The sequence below is a fragment of the Nematolebias whitei genome, chromosome 3 (assembly GCF_014905685.2).
Source record: "Nematolebias whitei isolate Nwh7 chromosome 3, NemWhi1, whole genome shotgun sequence".
Classification (NCBI taxonomy): Eukaryota; Metazoa; Chordata; class Actinopteri; order Cyprinodontiformes; family Rivulidae; genus Nematolebias; species Nematolebias whitei.
Genome location: NC_056500.1, coordinates 36,875,676 through 36,903,414, shown reverse-complemented (window position 1 = coordinate 36,903,414; position 27,739 = coordinate 36,875,676). Strand labels below are relative to the sequence as shown.

The 27,739-nt window shown below is 39.4% G+C and overlaps 1 protein-coding gene across 1 annotated transcript in view; it reads left to right on the top strand.

Annotated features, from left to right (window-relative positions):
* ctnna2 (catenin (cadherin-associated protein), alpha 2) overlaps window positions 1-27,739 on the top strand; it is a 488,266-nt gene that overhangs the window by 442,077 nt on the left and 18,450 nt on the right. Inside the window, exons 13-16 of the mRNA XM_037698244.1 lie at window positions 112-263; window positions 13,762-13,875; window positions 21,303-21,484; window positions 21,999-22,104. Coding sequence (XP_037554172.1) covers window positions 112-263; window positions 13,762-13,875; window positions 21,303-21,484; window positions 21,999-22,104 — 554 coding nt within the window. The remainder of the gene's footprint in view (window positions 1-111; window positions 264-13,761; window positions 13,876-21,302; window positions 21,485-21,998; window positions 22,105-27,739) is intronic.

Genomic DNA, 27,739 nt, shown 5'->3' with positions numbered 1-27,739 from the left:
CCTTATTAAAATGCTTTGGCTCATTATGATACAAGTCAGTAACTAACAACATTGATAAAAATGCCTATCTGTCTTATCTGACTCCCATATTTGCTTATTTTGTTCCTGCAGTCATGCCCCGTTTTGCAGAACAAGTGGAAGTAGCCATTGAGGCTCTCAGTACGAACCCTCCACAGGCGTTTGAGGAGAACGAGTTCATCGATGCATCTCGTCTGGTGTACGATGGTGTCCGTGACATCAGGAAAGCTGTCCTCATGATAAGGGTAAGTCAGTTACCTGCTCTGAAGGAGCAAAATAATATTCAGTGACATTCACTGAGATGTCCTAACTTCTAAACAAGCTGTCATGTTTTTTAAGCTTTTAGTTCAAGTTCAAGTTTAAGAATCTTTATTACGCTCAAGGGGCAATTTGTTTCACAGTCAGTAGGCACACAAACCATCCATACTAGACAAGACATTAAGACATTAAAATAACAGTAAAGAAATCATCACTGCTTGTTGAGAAGCCTGATCACCCCAGGGATGAATGAGTTTTTCAGTCTGTTCAGTCCTACATCTGGGCAGCAGATACCTGCGTCCAGATGGAAGCAACCTGAACTCACCATGGAGTGGGTGATCAGGATCTGCCAGAATCAGCCTGGCCTTGTTCACTGACCTCGCCTTGTGAAGGTCATTGAGGTTCTGTAGTGCTATGCCAGCAGTTTTGCTGCACATACTGAATCTTCTATTTAAATGTTTCCTTTTGTGCTGTGTACATGTATACATGTCAGAAATGTGGTCACTTTCTAGTACTTCCAAATAGTCATTTAGGAAGTACTGGGATACAATAGCCAGTGTGGAAAAGTGAGATTCACATAACTTTAGTCACAGGTGATTACGACGGCATCACAACAGCTTAGTGGTTAGCACTGTTACCTCACAGTAGGAAGGTCCTGGTTCAATTCCTCATCTGGACCTGGGGTATTTCTGTGTGAAGTTTGTACATTTTCCTCATGCTTGCATGGGCCTTCTCCGGGTACTCCGGTAATTTGCCACAGTCTAAAACCTGCAGGTTAGGCTGCCTTCAGGCCAAGGCTGATCTTACAAAAGAGATCTGTGATTTCACTGGGATTTGCCTGATTAAATAAAGGTTAAAAAATAAACTATCTCTTATCTATAAGAGGGTAGATCTAAACAATGGATGTAGAATAGCAGACAGAGCTGTGACATATGGAAAGTCACCAATAGACAAATCTTGCTGTACATGACCTGCTACCTTAGAGCCGCTACAAGGATCATTTTTGGCCTCTGTTTCTTGGAAGGTCATTTTTTTGTTATAAATGGGTGGAGGACAACAGTGGTGTTTAGTGGTCATTTCTTTCTTTCGTTTTTCTCTTCTTCTGAGCTTGTTTTGGTCCATGACTCTAAGGTCGTTTTCACACCAGATAGTCCGGTAGACTCGTTTCAGTTTGGGACCAATATTCATGACCTTTTGTTTACATTTGAGCTGGTGCGTTTGCATTCACACTGCACTGTGCAGTGAGTCAACTTGTTGAACTAACCTGTTCCCCCGCTCGCCTGTGGGGGCGCTGCACCAAGAACTACTGAAAGAAACGACACAAAAACCTCTGAAGACACGTCTTCTTCTTCTGTAAATAAAAATAAAAACGAAGTGGCATCAAGTTTTAGCAGTTTTAGGAGTTATATTTTGTAATTTTTCAAAAATGAACTTAGCATGAGCAGAAGATGAGACAGAAGACCATGGAGAATATTGTTTTTCCACACAAGGCAGCTGACGGCTCCATATAGGGTAAGAGAAATGCATGTTTGTTTACCCTGCGGAGCGGACCAGTCTGTTTACATTCACACTGTACTTGAACCGCGCTGGAGTTCGCTTCTATCAGACCGAGACCTAGGTTTTAGCCCGGGCCAGAGTTCGCCTTTTTGTTCCGTGACAGAGTTCGATGGCGCGTTCACACCTCCCTAAATGAACTGGACTTTCTAGGAAAACGAGCTAGAGTTCGATTAAAGCGGACTAAACAGGGCTAGTGTGAATGCACCCTAAAACTGATGTACATACTGTAGGATCCATGGTTTACACAGTCTGTTACATCATTAATGAGTGCGCTTTGAAGTTTGTTTAGTTTTGAAGCATGAAATACTTGCTTTTACAACCTATCACTATAACGTGATCATTTTCATTCAGATTAATCATTTTAACATATGAATTTTGCAGAAGTCAAAATGTGGAATCTTAATTCATAAGAATAAAAGGATTGTTTCTGTTCGCTCAACCATGATTCGTAAAACAAATCATTAACACTTCCAGTGTAGACGCTTTTGATTTGATCAGTTCTATTTTAGGTCTTTATTTATATAACAAATGCTGCTGCTACTATAAATGATAGTTGATATTTCATGACAAAAAGCTAACTGCCCTCAGGATGAGGAAAACCATAAATAAAATGTGTCAGAAGATTTGTTTTACAGAGCTGCTCTGATTTTTTAAAAAAAAGCTTCATAATAATGAGGCAGCTCCTCCGCCTCACACTCTCTGATGTTACAGTATCCACTTCATTTGTTTGTTGTTTTAACCCAAACTGGCCCTCCTTCTTTCACCATGTAATTCATTTATTCAACTTTATGCCGGCTGGAAGGTTTCCCAGTGCAGCTCTGAAAAAAAAAAAAAATCTAATTATGGAAAATAATTTGATGCTGGTAAATAATGTACAACAGGCAGCTTTGAACTGCCCATGACCAGCTGGCTTCATAATCCCATCCGAGTTCATTTACTTTCTGAGGAAACAACTTGGAAGATCTGTGCTTTCTGTTTTTTGACTTCATAGTACAGATTGTGAATGTTGGTGCGACGTGATAGTTTTCTCTCTCTCTCTTTTCCTGTGTAATTTTTTGTTCCACTTAAACCGAGTTATAGCTCCTTTAGACTTTTTAAAGCGAAGATCTCAAGAGAAGTCAGCGGATTAAAAAGCCGATTCTCCACAGTGTTTAAAGTTTGAGACAGGTCTTTAGAAGTAAGTAAAAATATAGTGAATTTTCTCAAAAGTCAAGTTGTGAGGTTGTCCTACATTTACCCATATACATGTGTGGATACTTAACCATGTAAACAGATAGAAGGATCCAGAAGCAAGTAGTGGACATGATTGAATTATTTTCTCTGAACAAAGACCAATTCATTGAAGCGACCCCACACCTTAAGTTATTCCAGTACGGCACTGAAATAAATGAAAGTGTTGCACAGATTGGATCATACTGTTTAAAATATCACCATTCCACTGAAATATCTGAAAATGCTGGTCTATAACCCCAGAGTTTAAAGGTTCATCTCCTGTCAAACGCTTCTCAGAGATTTATAATTGGACAGCAGGATTTTTTTTTACAAGCTTGCAAAATTGTCACAATAACTGTAATGATTTCATTCCAGGTTAGAATGACCACGAGGTAAACAGCAGAAACATCCTGTGCACGTAAGTGGACAGTTTCCTTGGTAACTGTCCCTCTGAGTTGGCACCTCTCCTGCGTCACACAGTGACCTCACTGAAACAAATGAGGAGGCTGAATGCTTTCACACAATCTTTATGTATGAGCAAGCATTGCTTTTGTCAAACTGTGGGTTATATTACCTCACTGAAATCCAAACATGAAATGCACCACAGAGTCTTTTAGAGGGAGGAAGAACCACTGGTACACTGAACTTCAGAGGTTTAACTGCAGTGATCAGTGAAGCTGTGGTTTTTATTGTACATCTGATCACTTTTATAGCCACATGTTAAATGTAATCAGTTGCACAAGTACGCACAACTAGGAGAGAAGTACCCTGATACTGTAGAATGAACATATACTGATATATATTCATAAATTAAACGGATTCTTTCATTTTTCTGGACTGTATAATGACGTGCATCTGAATTTAATAAAATGTGGACGGAAACGTTAATTATCTTTGACTCACCAACGACAGTGGGTCATTTATTAACAGAATCAAGTTTAACACATCACACATTTACATTAATTGGCAAAAATTGAAAATAACGACAGCTTATTTAGCAAGTTTTACAAGGAAGACCATACGGCGATGGTTGAAAACCTTGCTTCCAGCTTCACACAGACATTAACCACACGGCGGTGGTTGAAAACTTTGCTTCAGACATTTCTAAAAATATCTGGATTAATTTCTTAGCAGATAGAAGAGTTTAAAGATTGAAGTTTAGAGGGAGGGAGATTGTGTGTGGTGAAGTGAAAAGTGTTGGACAGAACTGCACCCTCCATTCGACCCAGCTTTCCTCGGTACGCTCGGTAGTGAACTCGACTCATTACCTCTCTGACGATGAATCAGTGGAAGCGGAGCTCCAGTCACGCTACCGGTCCAGCGTCTCCGTAGGATGGCAGAGAACCGTCCGGAGTGGTGGCGGGACTTCGTCAACAACAGTTCACCTCACGAGTGGACTTCACATGAGTGGAGTCCGTCAGAGTTCCACTCAGAGGTGGAAGAAGTCATAATCCCCAATACTCGGAAGAGCTTTGAATCATGGCTGGACTTCTGTTCTCCCAAACGACTGGAGCTGCAAACTCTCCACCCGACTCCAACTGGAGGTGGAACCTCTTGCAGAACTCACTCTCGACTCCAACTGGGTTGAACTAGGAAGTACCAACATTTAAAGAGCTCTATTTCCGGTTCATTTGGGAGTTTCTGATTGGTCGATGGACCAAAACAGAGGTGTGTTTTGTGATGTAAGGTGTTATGAAAAGTCAAGGAAAAAGATTAAGATTGTTTAAGAACAGACAGAAGATTGTTATGAAGAACTCAGACTTCGTGGAGTCACTTCTCTAGTATCTTGCTGTAAAAGTTAAACATGACATTTCTTTTTCAGTAAACTTGCAGTTGACCGAAACTTGAACTTTGACCAACTTACACCACTTGCTCATTTCAAACAGACGATCAAGAAATTGAATCATTACTCTGTAACATATTCCAACTTGATTTCACTTTGAATGAGGATTAAAAATCGTTATTACTGTTTCACAGTTGATTTAAAAATGAGTAGTTCACTTCAACATTTAAACATTGTTTGAACTAACACAATTTGATTATCAAACATTTGTAAAATGGTAATGATAATCGAAAGTAGTCTCTTTCACTTGATTAATTCAAGAAAGAAAGTCTTAGGATGGGTCAACCTGTATTTCTGGATTCAAATCAATGAAATGACAGTTTCTGTCCCATAAGGTCCTTAAGGTCAGGACTTGACCTTAGGCCTAGTTCACTACAATACCATGGCATCTCTCTGTGACATATAATGAAATAACATGGTTGTTTGGACCATTTGTTAGTCCACTGGTAATATTACACATAGTAAATAATTTATGTACAGTGAAAAGGCTGTGTGCTGATGTCCCATGTCATTGAAGAATTTAGAAAGGGAACGTTTGCAGTTGTCAAGATGAGTGGTTTTCTGGACTGGAATTCAACAGGGAATGCAAGAAAACGTTAATGTTTTTGCTGCAAAATTTTCATGTGGGTAAGAGTTGCACTATATAATGAGATTTTTTTTTTGTCCAAGACAGCGCATAGTTGAGGTGGCATGTCTGTGCCCGGGCCCAGGCCTAGCCCGACCCGATTAGAAATTTGGGCCAGGTCGGGGCATAACAATGTGCTTGATGGGTGAGCCGGGTTGGTGTTGGACTTTTGATGAGGTTCTATGAATCCTACAGCACAAAGAAAATTAAATAAAAAGGCACAATATAAAATTGTGTTAATCTACTTGTTGAGGAGGTGGCAGGTCCGACCGGCCGGTTGAAAGAGGTTTAAAAAAAGTCCTGTTAAGCTCAAATGGACAACAGGATCATCAGCCGCGCGTGTCCACTGACCGTTCGGTTGAAAGAGTTAAAAAAAAAAAAAAGTCTTAAGCTTCAGATGAATCACGTGATCACTGGCCACTGGCTATTTTTAGTGGACACGTGCACCTGTTTGTTGATGAGTATTGGTGCACGTACTCTATCTGACCTGAAAACATATAAAACTTGTTGGATGGATGAATCCACATTATAACTGTCATTTATCCTCTTTTTTTAAATCAGTTGTTGTAGGACAACCTTGTAAAAGAGACTGATGATCTCAATGGGTTTCTTCCTGGTAAAATAAAGGTATTAATAAATAATAATATAAGAGCAAAGCACAGAGCCTATAGAGCAAATTTAAATTATTCACAAAAAATTGCAAGATTATTGTAAACTTAAGAAATAATTATTTTTTTTGATTATGGATTGTGAATATACACTTTTTTTCCCAAACCCTCAATCGTTAAATAATAATTTTAAAAAGTTAATTATAATGGGTGTATATCAATAACATAAAAAAACAAACAAACAATGGATTAAATCTATTTCAACAAAAATCTAATGGTTTGACTAAGACAGCCTGGAAAATGTGCCTGCTAATTTTCATAGGATTAAAAAAAAGGGATGCTAATTTAATCACACTTAGCATTTTACTGATATCCTCATCCACAAATAAATAAAATATATTTTAAATTTCAGATGGGTAGAGCATCGAAACAGTTTGGTATACATCAAATAATTAGTCTTGTAAAAGTTACCTCTGTGAAACGATGTATGGTCATGACTTTTTGTAGTGTATCATCAACAAGCCACACCCACTTTTGCAAATCATTACTCAATTGAACCGATGAACTTAAGTTGTGGTCCTAAAAAGTTGCATCCAATTTGGTAGCAATCAGTATAAGTGATTTTGAGATATAAACATTTTGTAGCCATGGATAATGAAAGGGTTAAGAAATGCTTGTAAAAAAATAATTACTTTTACTCATGTTTCTTAAAATTAAGAACAAAAGAAACAGAAGAGAGATACAAGAAGTATAAAAACAAACTGGTATGGATTATAGGAAAACATAAGAAAGAATATAAAAGTGACTTAAACAAAAGTAAGGGTGATATGAAAGCAACATGGGAGTAATGAATAGTGTTTTGAAAAATCATAAAGTATAATAAAGGATCAGATATTTCACAGTATTTTGTAAAAGATGACAAGAAAATCTACGATCAAAATGAAATAGTAAATTAATTAAATTAATAGTATGTGAATGTTGGCCAAGTCTTGCAGCTAAAATACCAAATGCAAATAATGATGTGAGTCATACAGTCATGGGTTGTGCCAACAGCATTTTTCTCGGTGACACTGATAAAGAAGAAATTCTGAGTATTGTAAAAACTCTTGCAGATAAAAGATCAAAAGACTGGATGGACATGGACATGATGGTTGTAAATGATATAATGAGTTATGTTATTGAACCATTTACATGTATATGTAATGTATCATTTTCAATAAGAAAAATCTGAGAAAATGTAAAACTAGCAAAGATAGTTCCTCTTTATAAGAAATGTGTGTTCACTAATTACAGACCAATATCCTTGTTGCCACAATTTCCAAAAAATATTAGAGAAAGTATTTGTGACCAGATTAGATCCATTCATGGATGAACAGAATATTTTAATTAATAGTCAATATGGGTTTAGAGCAAATAATTCAACATCAATGGCTCTCACGGAACTAATAGAAGAGATAACAAATGCTGCTGATCAAAAACAGTATTGTGTTAGCATTTTTGTTGATTTAAAAAAGGCCTTCGACACTATTGACCACACCATTCTCCTTAAAAAACTGAATAAATATGGCATTAGAGGATTTGCACTACAGTGGGTATCCAGTTATTTGAATAATAGGAGACAGTTTGTACAGGTAAATGATGTAAGATCTGAATTTTGTGTTAATGGATGTGGAGTTCCTCAGGGGTCTATGTTGGGACCACAGTTGTTTATTTTGTATGTGAATGATCCGATTGATGTGTCAGGGCTTTGAAGTGTGTTTTATTTGCAGATGATAACACGTTATTTTGTTCGGGTGAAGATATTGAACGTATGTAAGAGATGATACAGGCAGAATTTGTAAAAATACAAACTTGGTTCCAACTTAATGTTATCATTAAATTTGGAAAAAACAAACTACATGATATTTATTAATAGAAATAAAATGATCACAGGCCCATTTAAAATTGACAGTATTGAAATTCATAGAGTTAATGAAATAAAATTTTGGGGTGTTGTTATTGGTGAGAAGCTGACATGGAAATCTCATGTAAATTAAGAATAAAAATAACAAAATCAATTGCATTACTGTATAAAGTAAAAGAGTTTTTGAATGACAAAGCTTTGTATATATTGTATAATGTAATGATTGTTCCATATTCAATCTATTGTATTGAAGTTTGGGGAAAAGCATGAAAAACAATTATAATCCTATTTTTATTTTACAAAAAAGAGCTATAAGAATTATTAGTAGGAAGTGATATGGTCACCCAACAAATATATTATTTCATCAGTTGAAATTACTAAAATTTTATGATTTAGTTGAATATAGTATTTTGGAAGTCATGTATAAAGCTCATAAAAAACATTACCCCCAAATATTCAATTAAAATTTGTTAAAAAAGAGAGTCACTATAACCTTAAGGGACTGGAAATGTTTGTAAAACCTCCATTTAGAACTAATCTGAAGGAGCTGCATTGTAATTCAGGGAATATGATTGTGGAATTGCCTTGATATCACCATAAAAATGTCTAAAACAATTTATGTTTAAAAAGATGATTAAGTTAAAATTGTTAGGAAAGTATGATACCATGTGAAGAATGTCTGATGTTTTTCGTTTTCACTTTGGGGATTGTTCAAGCCTGAGTTGTTTGTTTAGGTTATTTATTTTTTTTTTTTTAAATAAGGGGCAGATATAAGAATTTTCTTCTTCTTTCTGCACCCTTTTCATTCAAAGTTTTTTTCTTTTTCTTTTTGATGAATTTGTGTGTGTGTGGGGGGGGGGGGGGGGGGTTGTTTGTTTGATTCTTTTAAATGAATGAATGAATAAATAAATAAATAAATAAATAAATAAATAAACAAATAAATTGTAGGTCAGTATGGGACTACCATTAAAAAATTCACACAAAATCATAAGATTGTGGAGGGTGTCCCACCCTGTCAACAGAACCATGAGCCATGCCTACCAAATCCCCCCACACCTACATAGCTCTGCTATTTCTGGATAGGGAGCGGAGATTGTAGCAGCTCAGTCCTAGCATCTGTACTGTAACGCTTCACTACAAACAGCTTTAATAAATCTAATGATGAATTTGATTAATAGGAATTTAATTTAAATTTGATGATAATGGACCTCAGCACTGTGCATTTTTTTGCTCCCCCCAATGTTTGGTAATTATAAACAATTGGAGCATACTCGGAACTGCAAAATGTACTTATGTTATCAGTTTGATGCTTCTAAATGTTTAAATAGATTAGATATGGCCATTTTTATGTGACGCTATGTTGCTAGCCTAAATATGCACAAATATAACTCTGAAAAAGCAACTTTTCCCAAATAATTTTAAAAAGAGACTACTCTAGATTGTGTATACAAAGTTTTATGCACATTGGGTTTGAGATCTTGTAATATATATATTTTTTTTTTCAAAGGTTTTGCCCATTATGCCAATTTGCATAAAAATAATACATTTAAAAAACAAACTCACAAGAAAATAAAGTATACTTTTATTTTTAAAGGCAACTAAAAAGCCAAAAATGGGGCTTAGATTTAGTTACAGACCAAAATGTTTTAGTCGTAATGCTAGCGCCACCTATAGGTTAATGGATGTACTTTTACAATTATATAGAAGTTGGCATACTTTATTTTTTTCTATGAAAAACTCAAAATCTGAAAGTTTAGACTCCATTACTGATTTTGTGATTTTTTTTTAATTTTTTCTTTAAGAGCAAACAGGCCATGGCCACTTGTACATAATTATATTATAGGTGTAAGCTCATGGCTTTGTTCTAAAAGGTTGATGTAAATTTTCATACATATCCGATTACCCATTTTTGTGGGAAATCTTTTTATGGTTTATACTAGCATCCCCTATGGCTCAATAATGGTCAAATCTGGTCTACTAACTCAAAATGAACTCCCATAACAATAGTATGAATTTAATTGTATTATCTATTATTTTGAAGCCATGGCTGAATTTGTCTTTAGCTAGCTTGCTAAAACTTTTTGCCCAGGCATAACTTATGCATTTTAAAAATAACTACTTATCCTCGAGAACCTACGTTCAGCATGCTATCTAGATTTAAGAAGATTGCGTTTGATGGCTATTAAGCTTTAAACCTTTGTGAAAAAATCAATAGTAGTTTTCACAAAAATTGCAACGTAGTAAAAAATTATTTAGGCACAAATGTGCACGACCTTTAACATAGGACTTAGTAGAGACGACGGATTGTGACGATATAAGTCAAAAAATGTTGCGACCTATGTTTTCGAAGTTAGAGGACCAAATGCAGACATCTTAATGATAGCGCCCCCTACAAGTAAACATGTCTGAGTATTTTTCTGTGTCGCACCATTGTGGATGTTATTGTCCATTTTTGATTATGTTCTCATTAGGAAAAACTACCAGTCTCACCAATATGGATGTAACAATACATTTTAAAATGCTAATTTAATTTGCATTGACAATGTTATTATATTTTGGACCATTTGGTTGGTTTGCATGCTTATTAAAATGCACAAATACAAATTACTCCAGTACCTCTGTTCAGTTTTAACGTTCAAGGAAGGTATTGATGAGGCAAAATTAAAAGTCTCTATGCAATTGGATAGACCTACCATCAATCAGAGACCCGACCAATGAGACGCTGAGTGTTCCTCTATGTTTTTATTGCATCAAACCGGCTCCCAATGTGATAAATAGATGTGTTTGGCCTGATCCAAGCAGTGCTGGGTGAAAATCAATTTGAATCTGAGCCGAATCAGCTAAAGAACGCCAGAGCAAATAAAACTTGACTTCTATTTTTTTTTAATCTAGCCCTGAGGTTATTATAATAAGTCAGGAAGGGCATAGTAGTTTGCAAAACCAGACAAAATAAATTATTTATCAACTAAATGATCATGAAAAAACATCAGTGTTCATACAAATAATGACAATAATTTATTTTATGATTAAAGAAATTGCCAGCGTACTTGAGACTAAACTGTTAGTTTTTGAAAGGTTGATGATAAATCTGCAGCTTCCTTGTTTTCAGACAAACACAACAAACATGTCAACACATGCACACCTTCCTATGTATTCTTCAGGAACATCTGTATCAGTGCAGATATTCTACTTGGTGGGTGATTGAAAAGTTTGTCGCTCAACTACAATATTTTTCATATGGTATGGTTTGGCATTTAAGATTTATGTTCTTGCTTCATTCATTCATTAAACCTTTATTAATACAGGCTAGTCTCATTGAGCCACGAGGGCTCTTTTACAAGAGAGACCTGTTTTAAACAAAGAACACAGACGAGGAGCCTGTCTTGTGTAGGATTTCTCCTTCTGCCTGGCTCCTGAGCTAGTGGGGACGCTGTCTGCTCTGTGGTACAGAGTCCTGATGACTCCTAACTTGTGCTCCAAAGGGTGATGGGAGTCAAACTGCAAATACTGGTCTGTGTGGGTGGGTTTGCGGTACACCTCAGTTTGCAAATGTCCTCTATCAGAGACTGAGACCTCACAGTCCAAGAAAACCAACCTGCCATTTTTTACATCTTCTCGTGTGAACTTGATGTATTTATCCACAGAGTTGATGTGGTCAGTAAAATGTTGGACTTCCTGAGATTTAATTTTAACCCAGGTGTCGTCAACATACCTGAACCAATGACTTGGTGGAGTCCCTGAAAAGGACGTCAAGGCTCTCTTTTCTACCTCCTTCATGTACAGGTTGGCAACAATAGGAGAAACTGGAGACCCCATAGCACACCCATGTTTCTGCCTATAATATTGCTCCCCGTATGTGAAGTAGGTTGACTGCAGGCACAGTTTCAAGAGTTGACCCAGTTGTTCTGTGGAAAGCGTGGTCCTGCTGCTCAGAGTGGTGTCTGATTTTAATCTTAAACTGACCACTTCTACTGCATCATCAACAGGAATGCACGTAAAGAGTGATGTGACATCAAAAGAGACCATTGTTTCATCAGTCTCCATGATGACATCCCTCACCTTGTCCACAAAGTCCATGGTGTTCTGTATGTATGTCCAGAGGACCAGACTTAACTTTTTTGGATTTTTCTACCTGGATTATTGAGCATGCATCAGGAAAAACACAAATTGTTTTGACACAAAGTTGCCAACCATTTTTTTCTTTCTTTCTAAAGTAACAGTTTTAAACTAAATATTTTCAACAAATTACAGAAGTTAGCATATCTTTCATGTCAAAGAGCCTTCTGGAGGTTGCTACAGAGACAAGCCAGCATCAACCTATCGGTCTGCATTTTATTTTATAGCTGGGATTAAGTTTGTATTATTATTTAGACCTTCCATTAATTTTCCATAATCAAAATTAAAACTATAATAATATTTATGCTGTGTGATTATTTTAAGCAGCAGTGTTAACAGTTGTGATTTTTTTTTTTTAAATCCAAATTATTATCAATTAGGCATTGCATGCGTTTTTTTTAACGTAAGGTTAATATAACTTCAGAATTTTATATGGGCCACACCTTCTTGAATTAGCACATGTGCAGCCATTATTGTGAACCCAGGCCTTGTACAAACAGGCTTAGATGCTATTTTGTATGCGAGTACAGTAGTCCCTCGCTACTTTGCTGTTCGTTTTTCACCAACTCTATTGTTGTTTTTCAAAGTAAAATTGGACATGACACACAATTGGCTAATAGATGACTGAGCCGCACGATTGGCATGGAATTCTTATTTAAAATAAAGTATTTTAAATTATTTAGCACCAGTGTGCAGTCCACAGCTGCAGGAGAAGCTTCCTCCTGCAGAATGTCATATCTCCATGGGTGTGGCCAAGAGTGCTGGCAGAGAGCAGCCGTGGCAGAGAGAGCAGAGATCATGACATTCTGTGCTCTTTTAGAGCATTTAGAGTTTAGAAACATTTAGAATATTGCAAGAGTGGAAAGGGTTTTAAACGCCTTTTCATATATATATATATATATATATATATATATATATATATATATATATACTAAAATAAACTACTACTTACCACTTGTACTATTATTCCTACTTCGCATTATTTTACTTATCACGGGGCTTCAGGGTACGAATCCCCCGTGATAAACGAGGGACTACTGTAATATTCAATGCAAATGTCTGACATACTATATGTGATATTCCAAAAATACACAGAATACATGGGAACAGGTTGAGGTGGACTGAAATAGTTTTGAAACTAGGCTTTTGTCTGGTTTTACTGTTTGTCCACCTCTTAGCTGAGCTCAGTGATTTGTGTTAGTTATTGTCTAATTAGGTCATTTTGTTTTTTGACAAATGACTTTGATTGAGGGATGTAGGCATTTATTCCAGAAAAAGCTCTCTGAGCTTTTTTTCTTTCTATCATTTTTGTTTTTATTTTTCAGCCTTTCAACAAATACCTTCTAGAACAATTTTCTCAGACAATTTAAATCTGATTCATGTTGAATTTCTTCGTATATGATGGGTTTGCTTGGGTTCAGAATTATTTCAGTTATTGCATACAAAAAACCAAAACAGACAACTGGATGACAAGAATGCAAGATTTCCACACAAAGGATGCTGAAGTAAAAAAAAAAATAAAAAAAACTGCAGTTTGAGCTGTCAATGTAGAAAATTGAATTCCTTTTTTTTGCCTTTCCTTATTTTCTGTTGTCTGACTTTTCCATTGTGCTTCTTACAGACACCAGAGGAGCTGGAAGACGACTCTGACTTTGAACAGGAGGACTATGATACTCGTAGCAGGACCAGTGTCCAAACTGAAGATGACCAGCTTATTGCAGGACAGAGTGCCCGGGTGAGCAGATAATAACTTCCTGCTGTGCTTCACGTTTTCAGCCGTGTCCTAGTTTTATAACCTGTAGCAAACATTACACGTATTTGGTTTGAAGAAAAGAACGGCAGTTTTGAAGGTTCAAATGTAGGCTGAAGTGCAAGTAATTCACCCCTACATCCACTTCAGTTCCCCAGCTGCACATGAATCAGTTCATCCACCACCACTTGCATGGTGTTTAAATTATCCTATTTGAAATAAATACCATTCAGGGATGGCAGGTGCAAAATTACAATCACAAAGCAAGTAGTAATTACCCAACTCCCTTTAGACACTGCCCAAAATGTAGCATTGTGTTGTGCCAAGGCCTCAGCCACAATCACTGGGGTCTGAGCTTTGTTGCACATTAGCAATTTTTCACTTGGGCCCAGCTTAAAGGACATTAAGAGGGTATCAGCGCCTGCTCCCCTCCAGCTACACAGGCTCTTGCGGTGTGTTGCATGTTGAATGGATTGTGGATGGCAGCGCTGTGACTTGGCTCAATTCCTCTCCCTGTAGCCAGACCTGCTTAGGTCTCTGTACAGTCTGCACACATAGGGGTAATGCTCCAAACTAGATAACTAAATCTAATTGAAACCACTTCTTATTTTTGATAAATGCACATATTTTGTAACCTCTTTTAAAAATAAAATCTCAGAACATGAGTTGAAGGAAACCATTTCATCCATAAGGAGCCACTAGGAACAATAATACAGTCACATTAATCCTATTGTAAATGTAGAAGTCGGCAAACTGGCTTTGTAATGCAGCAAGTTTCCTGCCTAAATCTGCTGGTTACCTGTGAAAAACAGAGACTGACTTCTGAGCAACACTGAAGATGATGATGTACATTTTACTACTGAAATGACAACTTTTTTCCTTTTTAGAAATCACTAAGTTTATGTTTTCTGTCTTTATTTCAATGTTAATACTTAGTTCTATTTATGTAAAACACCTACTCTGCAGTAAAATGTTGCATCCCTGTCATTCTGCCATGACAGGAAACAAACAACAGACTCCTGATGAGCAACACTGCACACACCGCTGACCCATCCACCCACCCCAACCTCCTCCCTCTCATTCCTGGACTCATATCACACATACACCTCTGCCCTGGCAGTGAGATTAGTTATTGTCACTGTGGCTTCTTTTAATGGTGAAAACTGCAATCCTTTAGATCAGACATGTGAAATAATGCAGAAGTGGTTTCAAGTAATCATTATGCACAGTCACTGATTTTCAAAAAATAAGCAACAATCGCTTCAACACATTTAACGTGTGAATAAATCTGAACAGTTCAACAGTATGAGATATTTTAGATGTTTTTTTTCAGTGCTCTTATTTACAGTAAACATGGTTTTAAAAATAAAAAGTATTTGGAGGAGTGCTGGTGCAGAGGTTAGAGAAGGTGGGCCTGTGATCAGAAGGTCACCGGTTCAACTCCCTGGACCCACATCATCAAATTGTGGATGGAAAAGGTGAAGTACCCACACCTGCCTCCACCTTCTGTTGCTCCGCTCTGGGCCATTGAGCAAGGCCCTTAACCCCCACCATCCGTTATGCTGGGCGCCCTAGTTGACAGCTCTCTGCTCCACACAGAGGGCTGTGGTAGCTCAGTGCTCTATGGTTGTGTCAGGAAGAGCAACCGGCATGAAAACAATTGCCAAATCTTGGTGCAAGATAGTTTGCTGTGGAGACCTCTGAAGAAGGGAGCAGCCGAAAGAAGAAAAAACATGGTAAAAATCAAGCACATCTCCATTCTTTTAGAAATTAAAAACACATGCCACAATGTCAATATTTATTTATGAAAAAACAAAAATAAATAAATAAAATAGAAGCAAAGTGTAAAAAAAACTACAATATTGTGAAATTGTGTTTTCACAAATTTATTACAGTAGTAATTTTGGCGAAATGTAGATATTTTTACAGCAGGTACACTTTTTAACTTTTATCTAGTTAACTGTTTTTCAATGCTATGACTTTTATGGTTAAAAAGAACAAATCACTTTGTAAACTATTTAAATGGACTCATTAAAGTTTGATTTAAAAAATCTGGACCTCATCATTAAGAACAAACTCAGGTTCTGGCTGATCCAGAAAGCCTGTGGGGGTTTTCTGGGTGTGAAGTACTTTTGGTTTGTTGTATTTATACTCCTACTAAAGCTCCCGCAGTGTAACATTGCAGGGCCATCTGAGCTAAGATGCACCAATGCTTGAACACAAACAAGCTTTACTGCAACAAACTGTTAACTAGTTTTCTTGGCACTTGGCTAAGCTCTGAGTGGGCAGCTCTATTGGGGAACAGTTTGAAGTCGCACCATGTCTCTTTGTCTAACTTGTAACTGTAATACCATAGTATAAACTGGATTCAAGTGCATTAGCACATATTCATGTTCTTAAAACTGATAATCATATAAATATAGGAAAAAGTCCCACATATTTATTCATTTCAAAGGATCACAGCCCACTTTCAAAGAAGATTTATCCCGAATAAAGTGTGCATGTTTTGGCACACTGACAAATTTCCCTCACCCTGTTTTGATATCGCCTGTTTTTGCACTAGCAGGCAGTTTCCTGCCCTCAGCAATTTCAAATTTGAAAGCACACAGATGTCAGATGCACATTCATAAAACATATTTACGCTGGAAACCAGTGGTGATCTGCACAATCTGCTGCAGCGTATTGTGTCAGGATGAAGTTTGTTGTGCTCTCACGGCCGTGGCATGTCCACACTGGTGCTGTCTTCCTCTTCAGACAGATAAGAGGAAGCCTAATCCATTTTCTCCACAGGAGCTGACACGAGTACACTGAAGTTTACAGTTTGTGATCCCTCCAAGCCCATCCAGTGTGTGGATATCACACAAAAGACACATGCATTATATCTCAGCTTCACTCCCTGAAGATCGCAGTTTTTCTGTTTCTTACACAGGTTTGCGCAGTCTTTGGAGCTTACGTTTCCTGGGGTTTTACTTTTCAATGGCTTCACTTGTCAATTTATTATACTGACACAACAGACAAAGTTAATAAAGGGGGAGGAAAAAAGTAACAAAAAAATGCGAAGAAGAAGAAGGCCTGAATATATCTTTATTGGAAAACATGCAGACAAAAACTCCATTTGTGCGACATGCCATGGATAACTCACAGGCAGCCAAACGCACTGTAAACGGGTCTAAACACAGTGATTCGATAACCATGCTGATAGGTCATCCATAAAATTGAACTCTGAGTGTCTGGGCAGTTTATTTCAAATGAAACAAATTAAAGTAATTTCAAGACGGTGCACTTGGTGAAGGAACCCGAAAAGCTCTATAATCCCCGAAGACGTAGCCTAGTCGCAGAGTGTATTGGCACTGCGCTCCCTCGGCTGGATTTACCACTATGTTAAGCTCCCAAGGCCCGCTCCTTGTTGTTATCAGTAAAGAAGGGGAAGGGATTTGGGGATAAGTGAATTCTAGAGAGCCGTGGAGGAGGTGGATGGGGGTGCAGCACCGAGAGCCTTCCTGCTCCCCTGACGTCCCAATTGGCTCATGTGTTTACCCGTGTGCTGCAGCTTTCTTTTGTGTTCAGAAACCCCCTTTCTCTCCCTTTCCTCCCTGACACGCTCGCTTTTGTCACACCATTTTCAGAGTGAATTGGTGCCCTCACCAAATCCCTTTCTTTCTCTCCGCTGCTTCCCTTGAACCCTGTTTAAAGCCAGGGAGTTTTTCAGTCGAAAATGTTGAGTTTCAAGAGACTTTAGTTTCTTTTTATTTGTGCAGGAGAGACATCTGCTTTGATTTAATGTTCCTTTTTTGTTTGTACAGAGGATGTTGGAGAAATGCTCTCATTCCACTCTACGAATTTGCCACACAGAATATTTAATGCATCTCAATCTACATTTACATTATCTCACTCACAATATTGGCATTCAGCAAAACCATGGATGCTCATCTCTGCAACACCAGCTGTACACAGTTCAATTCAATTATAGGAATGGGTAAATAATTAATGATTCAACAGTTGACTGCATGAATGATATGAACACCAAATATGTTAATTATTGCCTCCTACTCCAGAGTTCACAAAGTTCTGCTGAATGTGACAGCACAGTCCAAATTATTGGTGTTGATTGGGCATTGGAAAGTATTCCTTCCACCATCATGTATCTGAGACCATAATCCAAGGAACTACTGACGAGCCATAACTTCAAGCTGAGAGGAGAAGAACCTTTAAAGTCAGTCAGTTGAATTGTTGTTTGCACAATAATATCATTAAAAATATAAATTATAGTTTAAAGCATAAAACCTAAATGTCTTATTATGTAAATTGAAGTTAAACAGCATAGAATAGGGGGAGCAGTGGTGTTAGAGAAGGTGGGCCTGTGACCGTAAGGTTGCCAGTTCAGCTCCCTGGACTGACAACATAAAAATGTGTGTGGGAAAGGTGAAGCGCCACCCTATTTGCCCCACTCTGGGGCAAACACCCATTGAGCAAGGCCCTTAATCCTCACCATCTGCTCCACTGGGCACTAGGAATGTGTGATATGGCATAAAATTCATATTCAATTCAATTCAATTTAGTTAATTTATATAGCGCCAAATCACAACAAAGTTATCTCAGGGCACTTTACAGATACATTCATATACATGAAAGCCAATTAGTAAAGTTCTCTATCTAAGGAGTATACAATACACGATATGTATTGTGAAGGGTGGCGATAACAATATATATTGCAATATGTTTTTGTTATAAAACTTGCAATATGAATTTTTAAAAAGCGTAGGGTGTCCTTTTGCCATCATATATTTTGAATTAAGAAAATTCCACTTCTAGGTCCAGAGAGTTTTTAAATAATAAACAAATCAAGTATTAAGCTTCTTTCTTGTAGTGCAAAACATATCAAATGTAGTTTTAGCCATATGTTTTAAACAAAAGAATATGTTAACTCTTAACAGTTTCCAAGATTCTCACTTGAGAAATGAACAGCAACAGAGCAGCATTTTACACTGAAAACAGTTCACCCTCCAATGCTCTAGTTGGCGTCTCCTTCCGCTTTAATGGAGAACTGACACAAAATGACTATGGCTTTGACCAGAGGGTCTGTCAGTAAAATCACACAACACAGCGTTCTTTTCACAGATCAGAGAGCAGGTTTCTCTAAAGATGACCAACGCTTACTTTAACTTTCGACGGAAAAAAAAAGCAACTTTCGACGGAACACAGCGTTTTGTGCATGCGTCCGAATACGGCAACACTACGGCAAGCCGGCCGTAGTTAGCTTGTAGCTTTGCTACTTAGCTCTCGAAGAAAATAATTTAACGCCACTTGCGCAAAGTTTTCACCACATTGAAATCCAAGATGGCCACCACCATAAATTTATGCAAACCCACCACCCCTATCATTTGAGAAAAACTTCTGTTTTACTTTTTATACTAGTGGTCAAAGACAAATCTATGAAGACCAAAGCCACCACTGGCCACCCCGTGGCTCCACCGTTGTACCTGGTAATGAATAAAATTGCTCCCTTCACTTGTCAGGATCTGTCCTGTTCAGTTCCAGTCCAGAAAAAAACATTTATCTTGAAAACTACAAACATTCACTATTCAAGTCCCTAAGCAACAGGTGGCATTGGTGTACCACTTTTTATTGTATTTATTTTACATTTACTGTTCATTTTTGGGTGTAATATATATAAATATATTTTCTTCTTTCGGCTGCTCCCTGCGTTAGGGATCGCCACAGTGGACTAAATCGCACGAAGACTTGGCAGTTATTTTTACGCCGGATGTCCTTCCTGACGTAACCACAGACCACCGAGCTACCACAGCCCTCAAAAAAATATATAAATTTAAAAAAAAAAAAATATATATATATATATATATATATGTATGTATGTCAGGGCAAACTCATTACTGAATTTATCTATAGCATGTTAATTTAATGTGTAGATGGGCAGGCATATGTATTACACATTTAGTCACAGATTAAATGAATAAGGAAACAGGTGCCCTAGGACCCTTAAGCCCCGGTAATTCAAAGCAACACATGCAAACAGAGCTGCTGTGTGAACAGAAGTGTGCCCTGCTAGAGTCACTTGTGCTTTGAATGCTTCATTCCTCGTTGTACAGTCTGAGCACATATTAACGTGGCATTTGTTTTAAATGCGAGCAGGGTTTTCACCCCACATGCTGTTTAATAGGATTTGCCTCCATGCTGTTGTTTGTGTGTCTTGGCACCAGCAGCAAAGGAAAGCTACACTGAGCTTTTGGGGCGCTGGTTGTGCTTGTTTGTTTATGCCATTTAGTTTTAGTTTTTTTTTTTTCTTTTATAAACTAACCACCATCAAAGCTTTGCACCAGTGCACTCAGAAGAGCAATCAGTAGGCCAAAACTCATTGACGAATCTCTTGGCTGTTGATGAGAAACTTGTGCCGCCATGTCTCTCTGTTTCTGTCTGTGATTTCAATTTTTCTATTTTTCACCAGGCTTCACCCCTCCTTCCCTTTCCTGCTCATTTCCTTTCAAAGACTTTTAGGAGGATGTCATCCATATTTTTTGTTTTCATTTTCCTCCTGACACATCTACCATGGAGACACAAGCAATGTGATGCACATCTCTCTGAATCCCACCCCACACACCAGCTTTGCTGTTGGGGGGATGGGATTCAAGGGACGAGGGTTATTATAACATTAATGTTCTTGGAGGACAGTGAATAATAGATGGAGTTAAAAAACTGATGGTGACTTTTTTCTTTTTTACTGTACCCAGTTTCTCTCTGCACCTTTCAAGTCAATAGAATCGACCTAATGGAAACCAGGTTACTTTTCATTCCACCTCAGCTCGCTGACATAATGTTGAACAAATGCATTATTCATTCTCTGGTCTAAGAGGCAAGGTAATTATACATTTATCTTCCAAATAATACAGGCTCCTAACTGCACCTGTGACCTCGCCATAAGATTTATGCCAGTTTGGGCCTGCCCCCCAAAGGCTGCTGAGAGAGCAAATGTATTTTCATAGATGGGAAAAAAAATGAAGGCAGAAAGGATTAGCTTTTTAAACGTATGGGTTGTCAAGGGGTTTGAAATGGTCCAGTCAATAAATGCAAAATTTCAAACTTTATTTGGAAGCATTTCAGAAGTGCAAGACTCTCAATTTATTGCCCAAGTTTGTAGTTTCATAGAGCTTCTTAAAGTAGAGAAAACATAAACTAAGTTAACTACCATGAATTGAGCTATCTTTAATTTTCCTTCTTTTTACTTCCTCACCCTTTTTCTGCTCTTTCTTCCAGCTGTAACTCTCTACTTGACCTTAATTTCCTTCATCGTTTTATTTTTCTTCCTGATACATCTTGCCCGTATATTTAGCTCAGCTTTACATGTTCAAAGTTTGCCTCTCTTTCTTTAATACTTCTGCTTCTTATGTTGCCTGCAGGCCATCATGGCACAGCTTCCCCAGGAGGAGAAGGCAAAAATTGCTGAGCAGGTGGAGAGCTTCAGACAGGAGAAATGCAAGTTGGATGCAGAAGTTGCCAAGTGGGACGATAATGGGAATGACATCATTGTGCTAGCCAAGCAGATGTGTATGATCATGATGGAAATGACAGATTTCACCAGGTAATCTCAACATACAGAGACTGCATAGATGTGTGTTTAGCACATCTCAACTTTCCTTTCCATTTGTGACGTTGTGATCTACAATTAAAAGACACGTAACAAAATAACCCCCCACGATAATTACAAATCAGAGGCCTGATTAGTCATGAGAGTTTGTGGCTGCGGGGCTGTGACTGCACCATTATTACTTGGCACTGACCCCAGTTACTCAGACATGGCATGAGCAAACAGAACAGAAATGTTCTTATTACTAATGAAAAATGACACGTCACGCACATGCAAACACTCATTCTTATCCCATTAAACATTTTATGTGTTTGTAATAAATGTTGTTTCCTACTTTGTCCACAACAGATCTTTGAGGTGCTTCATTAGGGACAAAGACAGCCTCTTATATAAAACAAAACATTTTATTATTAAATGTATTGTCTCAAAATGCCACATGCCCATTTTCTCTGGAAGTCTTTCCACTGTCTTGTATTCTTTCTTTCTTTCTCTCTTTGAATTATTGCAGAGGCAAAGGCCCCCTGAAGAACTCCTCAGATGTGATCAATGCAGCTAAGAAGATTGCAGAGGCTGGTTCCAGGATGGACAAATTGTCTCGTGCCGTTGCAGATCAGGTAGCTTTGTAACTTGGTTTGTGCCTGTCACTATCACTTTTTGTCTGTGCGCTTTTCCATGCGCCTGAAAGTGTGCCTGACTGAGTCTTGGCAGCTGGCGGCAGAGCAAATTTTTAATTTAAAGTAAGTGGGCATGGCCAATGGAAATCTTTGCTGTGTGAGTTGATGAGTGTAGGTAGATGAAGTAGTGGAGCTGTGTTGCTGCATGACTGTCTCCCAGTGGGGCCAACACTGAGAGCAAGACAGCAGAACCAAGTTGTGTCTCTAATATAATTAGCTTTCAACCGAGGTGATTCATTCATTATCAAAAGAGTAACTCTTCAAAACATGCTGACAGAACATTTTCAATATCTAATCAATCAGAAGATGAGTAAAACAGAATATGTGTTTATTCTGTGTAGGTGACATAATGAACTAGGAGGGATTTCAAACCCCTCACTCCAGGTAATACATGCTGTTCTTTTTCATTTCATCTGTCTTTAATAAGAAGGAAACCTTGGGCTAAAAATTCACTGATACATCCAGACTGCCTGTTGTTATTTGTAATTGCAACTGCTGTTAGCTTGCAAACCTTTGGAATAATTCTTGTAGGTTTCAGTATCACATGCTGAGCTTTTATCCAGGACTGCTGAGCTGAAGAAACGATGGAGCTGAAACTCTTACAGTAAAGTCTCTGCTTGAGGCCTGCACATTTCTCATGTTGAATCTGTACAAGATAATCTCGTTTTACTGATTAATTTGATAATGGGACACAAAAGTGTTTCCCATGTAATTTCAAACATCTATGGGATTGGACTTGTTTTTTTTTTATCATAACTGAGAAATTCAAATAAGTCAGTCATATTTGGTAAATAGTAAATTGACTGTACTTACGTATATCAAGTCAAGTCAAGTCATCTTTATTTGTAGAGCACAATTTAAAACAGATAAACTGTTATCAAAGTGCTTAACAGAAATGTAGCAAAACATAGGCAGCAAAACAAAAACATCATACAGAATTAAAATTACTGGAGCAATAACACACACTAATGATCACACTAAGGAAAAACAAGCAGTAAAAATAAACGTCAATCATAAAACAACAGAATTTAAAATGAGGTAACACAGAACAAAATAAACTAACTCACACAGTATTAAACGCCAGAGCAAACAGGTGCGTTTTAAGGAGGGATTTGAACATCAGGAGGGAGGAGGCCTGCCTGATGTTGAGGGGCAGGTTGTTCCACAGGTTGGGACCTCTGACTGAAAAAGCTCGATCCCCTCGGAGCTTCAGGCGTGATTTTGGAACGACCAAAAGAAGCTGGTCCGATGATCTCAGGGCCCGAGACGGAACATATGGTTCCAGGAGCTCGGAGAGGTAGAGGGGTGCGAGGCCATTTAGGCACTTATATGTCAGGAGGAGAATCTTGAAGTCGATTCTGCATCGCACAGGAAGCCAGTGAAGGGAGGACAGAACAGGTGTGATGTGCTCAGACCTACGTGTACCAGTTAAAAGCCGAGCAGCTGCATTTTGGACGAGCTGGAGACGTGAAATGGATGCCTGACTGACCCCAGCATAAAGTGAGTTACAATAGTCCAGGCGGGTTGTGATGAAGGCATGGACTAATGTTTCAAGGTTGGGTCTGGATAACACTGGCTTGAGCTTAGCTACCTGCCGCAGTTGGAAAAAACTTTTCTGCAGAACTGAACTGATCTGTTTGTCAAACTTGAAATCCGAGTCAAAGACCACCCCGAGATTTCTAACATTGTGCTTGAGATAGGGCTGAAGTGAGTCCAGGTTTGCAGGATCTGAGGAGGCAGCTGAGCTAGGACTAAAGACGATGACTTCAGTTTTCTGGTCGTTAAAACTGAGAAAATTTGAAGTCATCCATGCCTTAATGTCATCTAGACATTTGAGGAGAGGGTGGATGGAACGAGCACTGGCTGGTTTCAGTGGCAGGTAGATCTGGCAGTCATCGGCATAACAATGGAATGAGATGGCATGTTTTCTTAAGATGGATCCCAGTGGGAGCAGATAGAGCGAGAAGAGAAGGGGTCCAAGGATCGAGCCCTGTGGGACCCCGCAGGAAAGAGGGACCGAAGTGGACAGACTTTCACCAACCTTGACACAAAAAGTCCTGTCAGAGAGGTAAGAACGGAACCAGTCTAAAGCAGCTCCTGTAATCCCAACCCAGTGTTCGAGCCGTGAGATGAGGATACTGTGGTCGACGGTGTCAAAAGCAGCAGTAAGATCAAGGAGTACAAGTACCACATAGTGACCAGAATCGTTTGAAGTTAAAATGTCATTGCAAACCCTAACCAAAGCTGTTTCTGTGCTGTGGAGTTGCTTAAAACCAGACTGAAAGACCTCAAAGATTTTGTTCTCAGTTAAAAATTGATTCAACTGAGTAAAGACTATTTTTTCTAGGATTTTGGACAGGAAGGGAAGCTTTGAGATTGGTCTGTAATTTGAGTGCACTGAGGGGTCAAGTCCAGGTTTCTTGATTAAAGGAGTGACTACTGCATTTTTAAAGGCCTGTGGAACCACGCTTGTAGCAAAGCTACTGTTAAGAATATTAAGAACAGCGGGCCCAATCGCTGGTAGAACCTGTTTGAACAGTGAGGGAGAGATTGGATCAGCAGGGGAGCCTGAGGGTTTCATGTGACCAACAACTTTGTTTAACAATGGGAGTGTGATTGGATTGAAATTCCTGAAAGTGGCTGAACATGGGACAAAAACCGATGGGTCAACTGAGGAGCGGGGGATGGAAGATCTGATCAGCTCTACCTTACCAACAAAGAATCTTGTGAAGTCGTTACAGACGTCCACAGAGGCGTCCATGCATTCAGACAAAGGGCCATTAAGAATGGAATTTACTGCTGTGAAAAGGGTGCGGGGGTTGTTTTTATTTTCACTGATCAGTTGGGAGAAGTATTTGTTTTTTTTCTGATTTGACGGTGTTTTGGTAATTTTTTAAACAGGTTTTTAGCAAAATGAAAGAAACCTGGAGTTGGTCCTTTTTCCATTTGCGCTCTGCTCTCCTGCACAGTCGTCTCGCTGCCCTGGTGGTCTCGTTTATCCACGGGTACTGGGTTCTCCTTGCTTTCCTGACTTTCAGTGGGGCCACCAGATCCAAGATCTTGGTGCAGGTCTCATTGTGGTGACTAAGCAGCTCATGAGTACTGACACAGGCAGAGGTATCAGGAGTTGAAACAGCAGTGGTGATAAAAGCAGAGGAAAAACGAGCAGAGGTTGAAGGGTTGAATACACGACAGGTCCTAGGTGGAGTGGGGGATTTAGACTCACGAGCAAGAGAGATTTCAAATGAGATGGGTTTGTGATCGGATATGATAGCATCCCCAATTTCCAGATTTAACACAGATACACCATAAGACAAAACAATATCGAGAGTGTGCCCCTGCTGATGCGTGGGGCCAACAACATTTTGCACCAGGTTTAGAGAGTGGATCAGATTTAGAAAGTCCTGCACCAAAGGCTTCTCAGGGCAACAGACGTGTATATTGAAGTCCCCTAGAATCAGCACACGGTCGTATTTTAACAGTATTCCAGTGAGAAAGTCAGACAGTTCATTGATGAAGCCTGTTGATGATTTGGGGGGTCTGTAAAGAGCAGCAACCAGGATGGGTTTGGAGCGGCCCAGTTCAAAATGCAGCAGCTCAAAGGTCTCAAAAGCTGCTGTCAGAAGCAGTCTGCATTTCCAAATTTTCTTAAAAAGAGCTAAAACTCCTCCACCTCTTCCAGATGGCCTCGGGCAGTTAAGAAAAGTACAGTCTGCAGGCACAAGTTCAGTAAAAACGCTTGACTCACCAGGAGGAAGCCAGGTCTCCGTCAGAAACAAGAAGTCCAGGTTATTGGAGCAGAAGAAGTCATTTATTATAAAAGTTTTGGTTGATAAAGATCTCACATTGAGGAGAGCAAACCTTGTTAGGCCAGCAGCTGGGGGAAAAGTTGAGGGGAGGACGCTGATCAGCGGCCTCAGGTTGTTTACGTCGGGCCTTCGCCTCCTCCGGCCAGAGGAAGCGCAGCTTCGCGCGCGTCCGACGCGAAGTCCAGAATGAAGAGCCTGAATCCGAGAGCCGCCGGACACAGCAGGGTCGTTGGTACACTCCGACGGGACAGCAGTAGATGGTGCAGCCGATGGGCCAGGGCAGGCCCCGATCAGCTGGAGACTTTCGGACCCACCGCAGCTGGGCGCGCGCCCGCTGCGCGGTCCGGGACAAACAGCCGGAGTCCGAGAGCCGCCGGACACAGCAGGGTCGTTGGGACAGACCGATCGGGTGGCAGGAGATGGTGCAGATGAAGAACCCAGGCAGACCTCGATCAGCTGGAGACTGTCGGAAACTTCGCAGCTGAGCGCGCGCCCGCTGCGCACCTCCGACCCCACGTTCTTCAGCGGGCAGGACTCCGCGAGACATCCAGGTGGAGGATCCTCAGTCCGGTGGTCAGCTGTTGCTGAGGAGCGAGCGAGGCTCGCTTTGAGCCTCACGAGGCGGCCAGCACGTCTCCCGCGGCGGCGGGAGCGATGTTTCTGTGCAGGCAGGAAAACATCACGGCGAAGGTAAGCAGGGACGCTCCCGAGCAGTGGATGTGGGGGCCCAGACCCTCGGTAGAAATGATCGTACGAGGCGAGATGTTTTGTGGAAAATTGTAGATTTAGAAGTTGCTCACGATCATACACCAGCAGTGAGTTGATGTTATTGAGGAAGAATGATAAAAATAGCAAAAAAACAAACAGAGTGGAGAGAGGTGAACGGCAAGCCACCAGCTCGGGCGCCATCTTGAAATATATATAGCACTTTTCTGTTTTATCAAGACACTAAAAGCACTTTACACTACAATCTGTGCCCTCATTTACCCATTCATACAGCACTCTACTACTGTATATCTATACAAAGACTAATCAGTGCTTTATCACATTCATACACTGATGGGACACATGTCAGAGGTAATGAGGAGTTCAGTGTCTTACCCAGGGACACTTCAACATGTGACAGCTGGTGGAATTGAACTCACAACTCTTATATTGGAGGACGTCTGCTCTAACAACTCAGCCACCTACGCCTTTTAGTTTTCACTCTTTGGAACTTTACCCTTAAAGTATATTATTTTACAGTGTTTCACCTACCATTATACAAGCAGGATGCTCCACCCCTTAAACAAAACCGAGCACCCCGTCAACAACTGTCAGTATTGATGTAGCGCGGAGCACAATAAAAACATGCTAGCAAAAATGCTACTGACGTATTGCTCCACCCCCCCCCCCCCCCCCCGTTGACAATTACTGGTAGATATGTAACGCAGCAGCGCAGCAGCGCAGCAGCGCAGCAGCGCAACAGCGCAACAGCGCAGCAGCGCAGCAGCGCAGCCGCGCAGCGCTAAACACAAATGTGACACTCCCCCGTCAATAAAAACTGACATCAACATAGCGCTAGGCTAGTAGGCTAGTAGGCTAGTAGGCGGGCAACACAGACGTGACTTCATCCCATTCTCCTCCCCACTGTAAACAAAACATAAAATACAACTAGCACGCTGCCAAGGGAACTGATCTAGAAGAAACACTGATTTATATTTATTTTTTATTTTATTATTATTTTTTTTTATCTACTTGTTTTTAAGTTATGTAGAAAAATAACT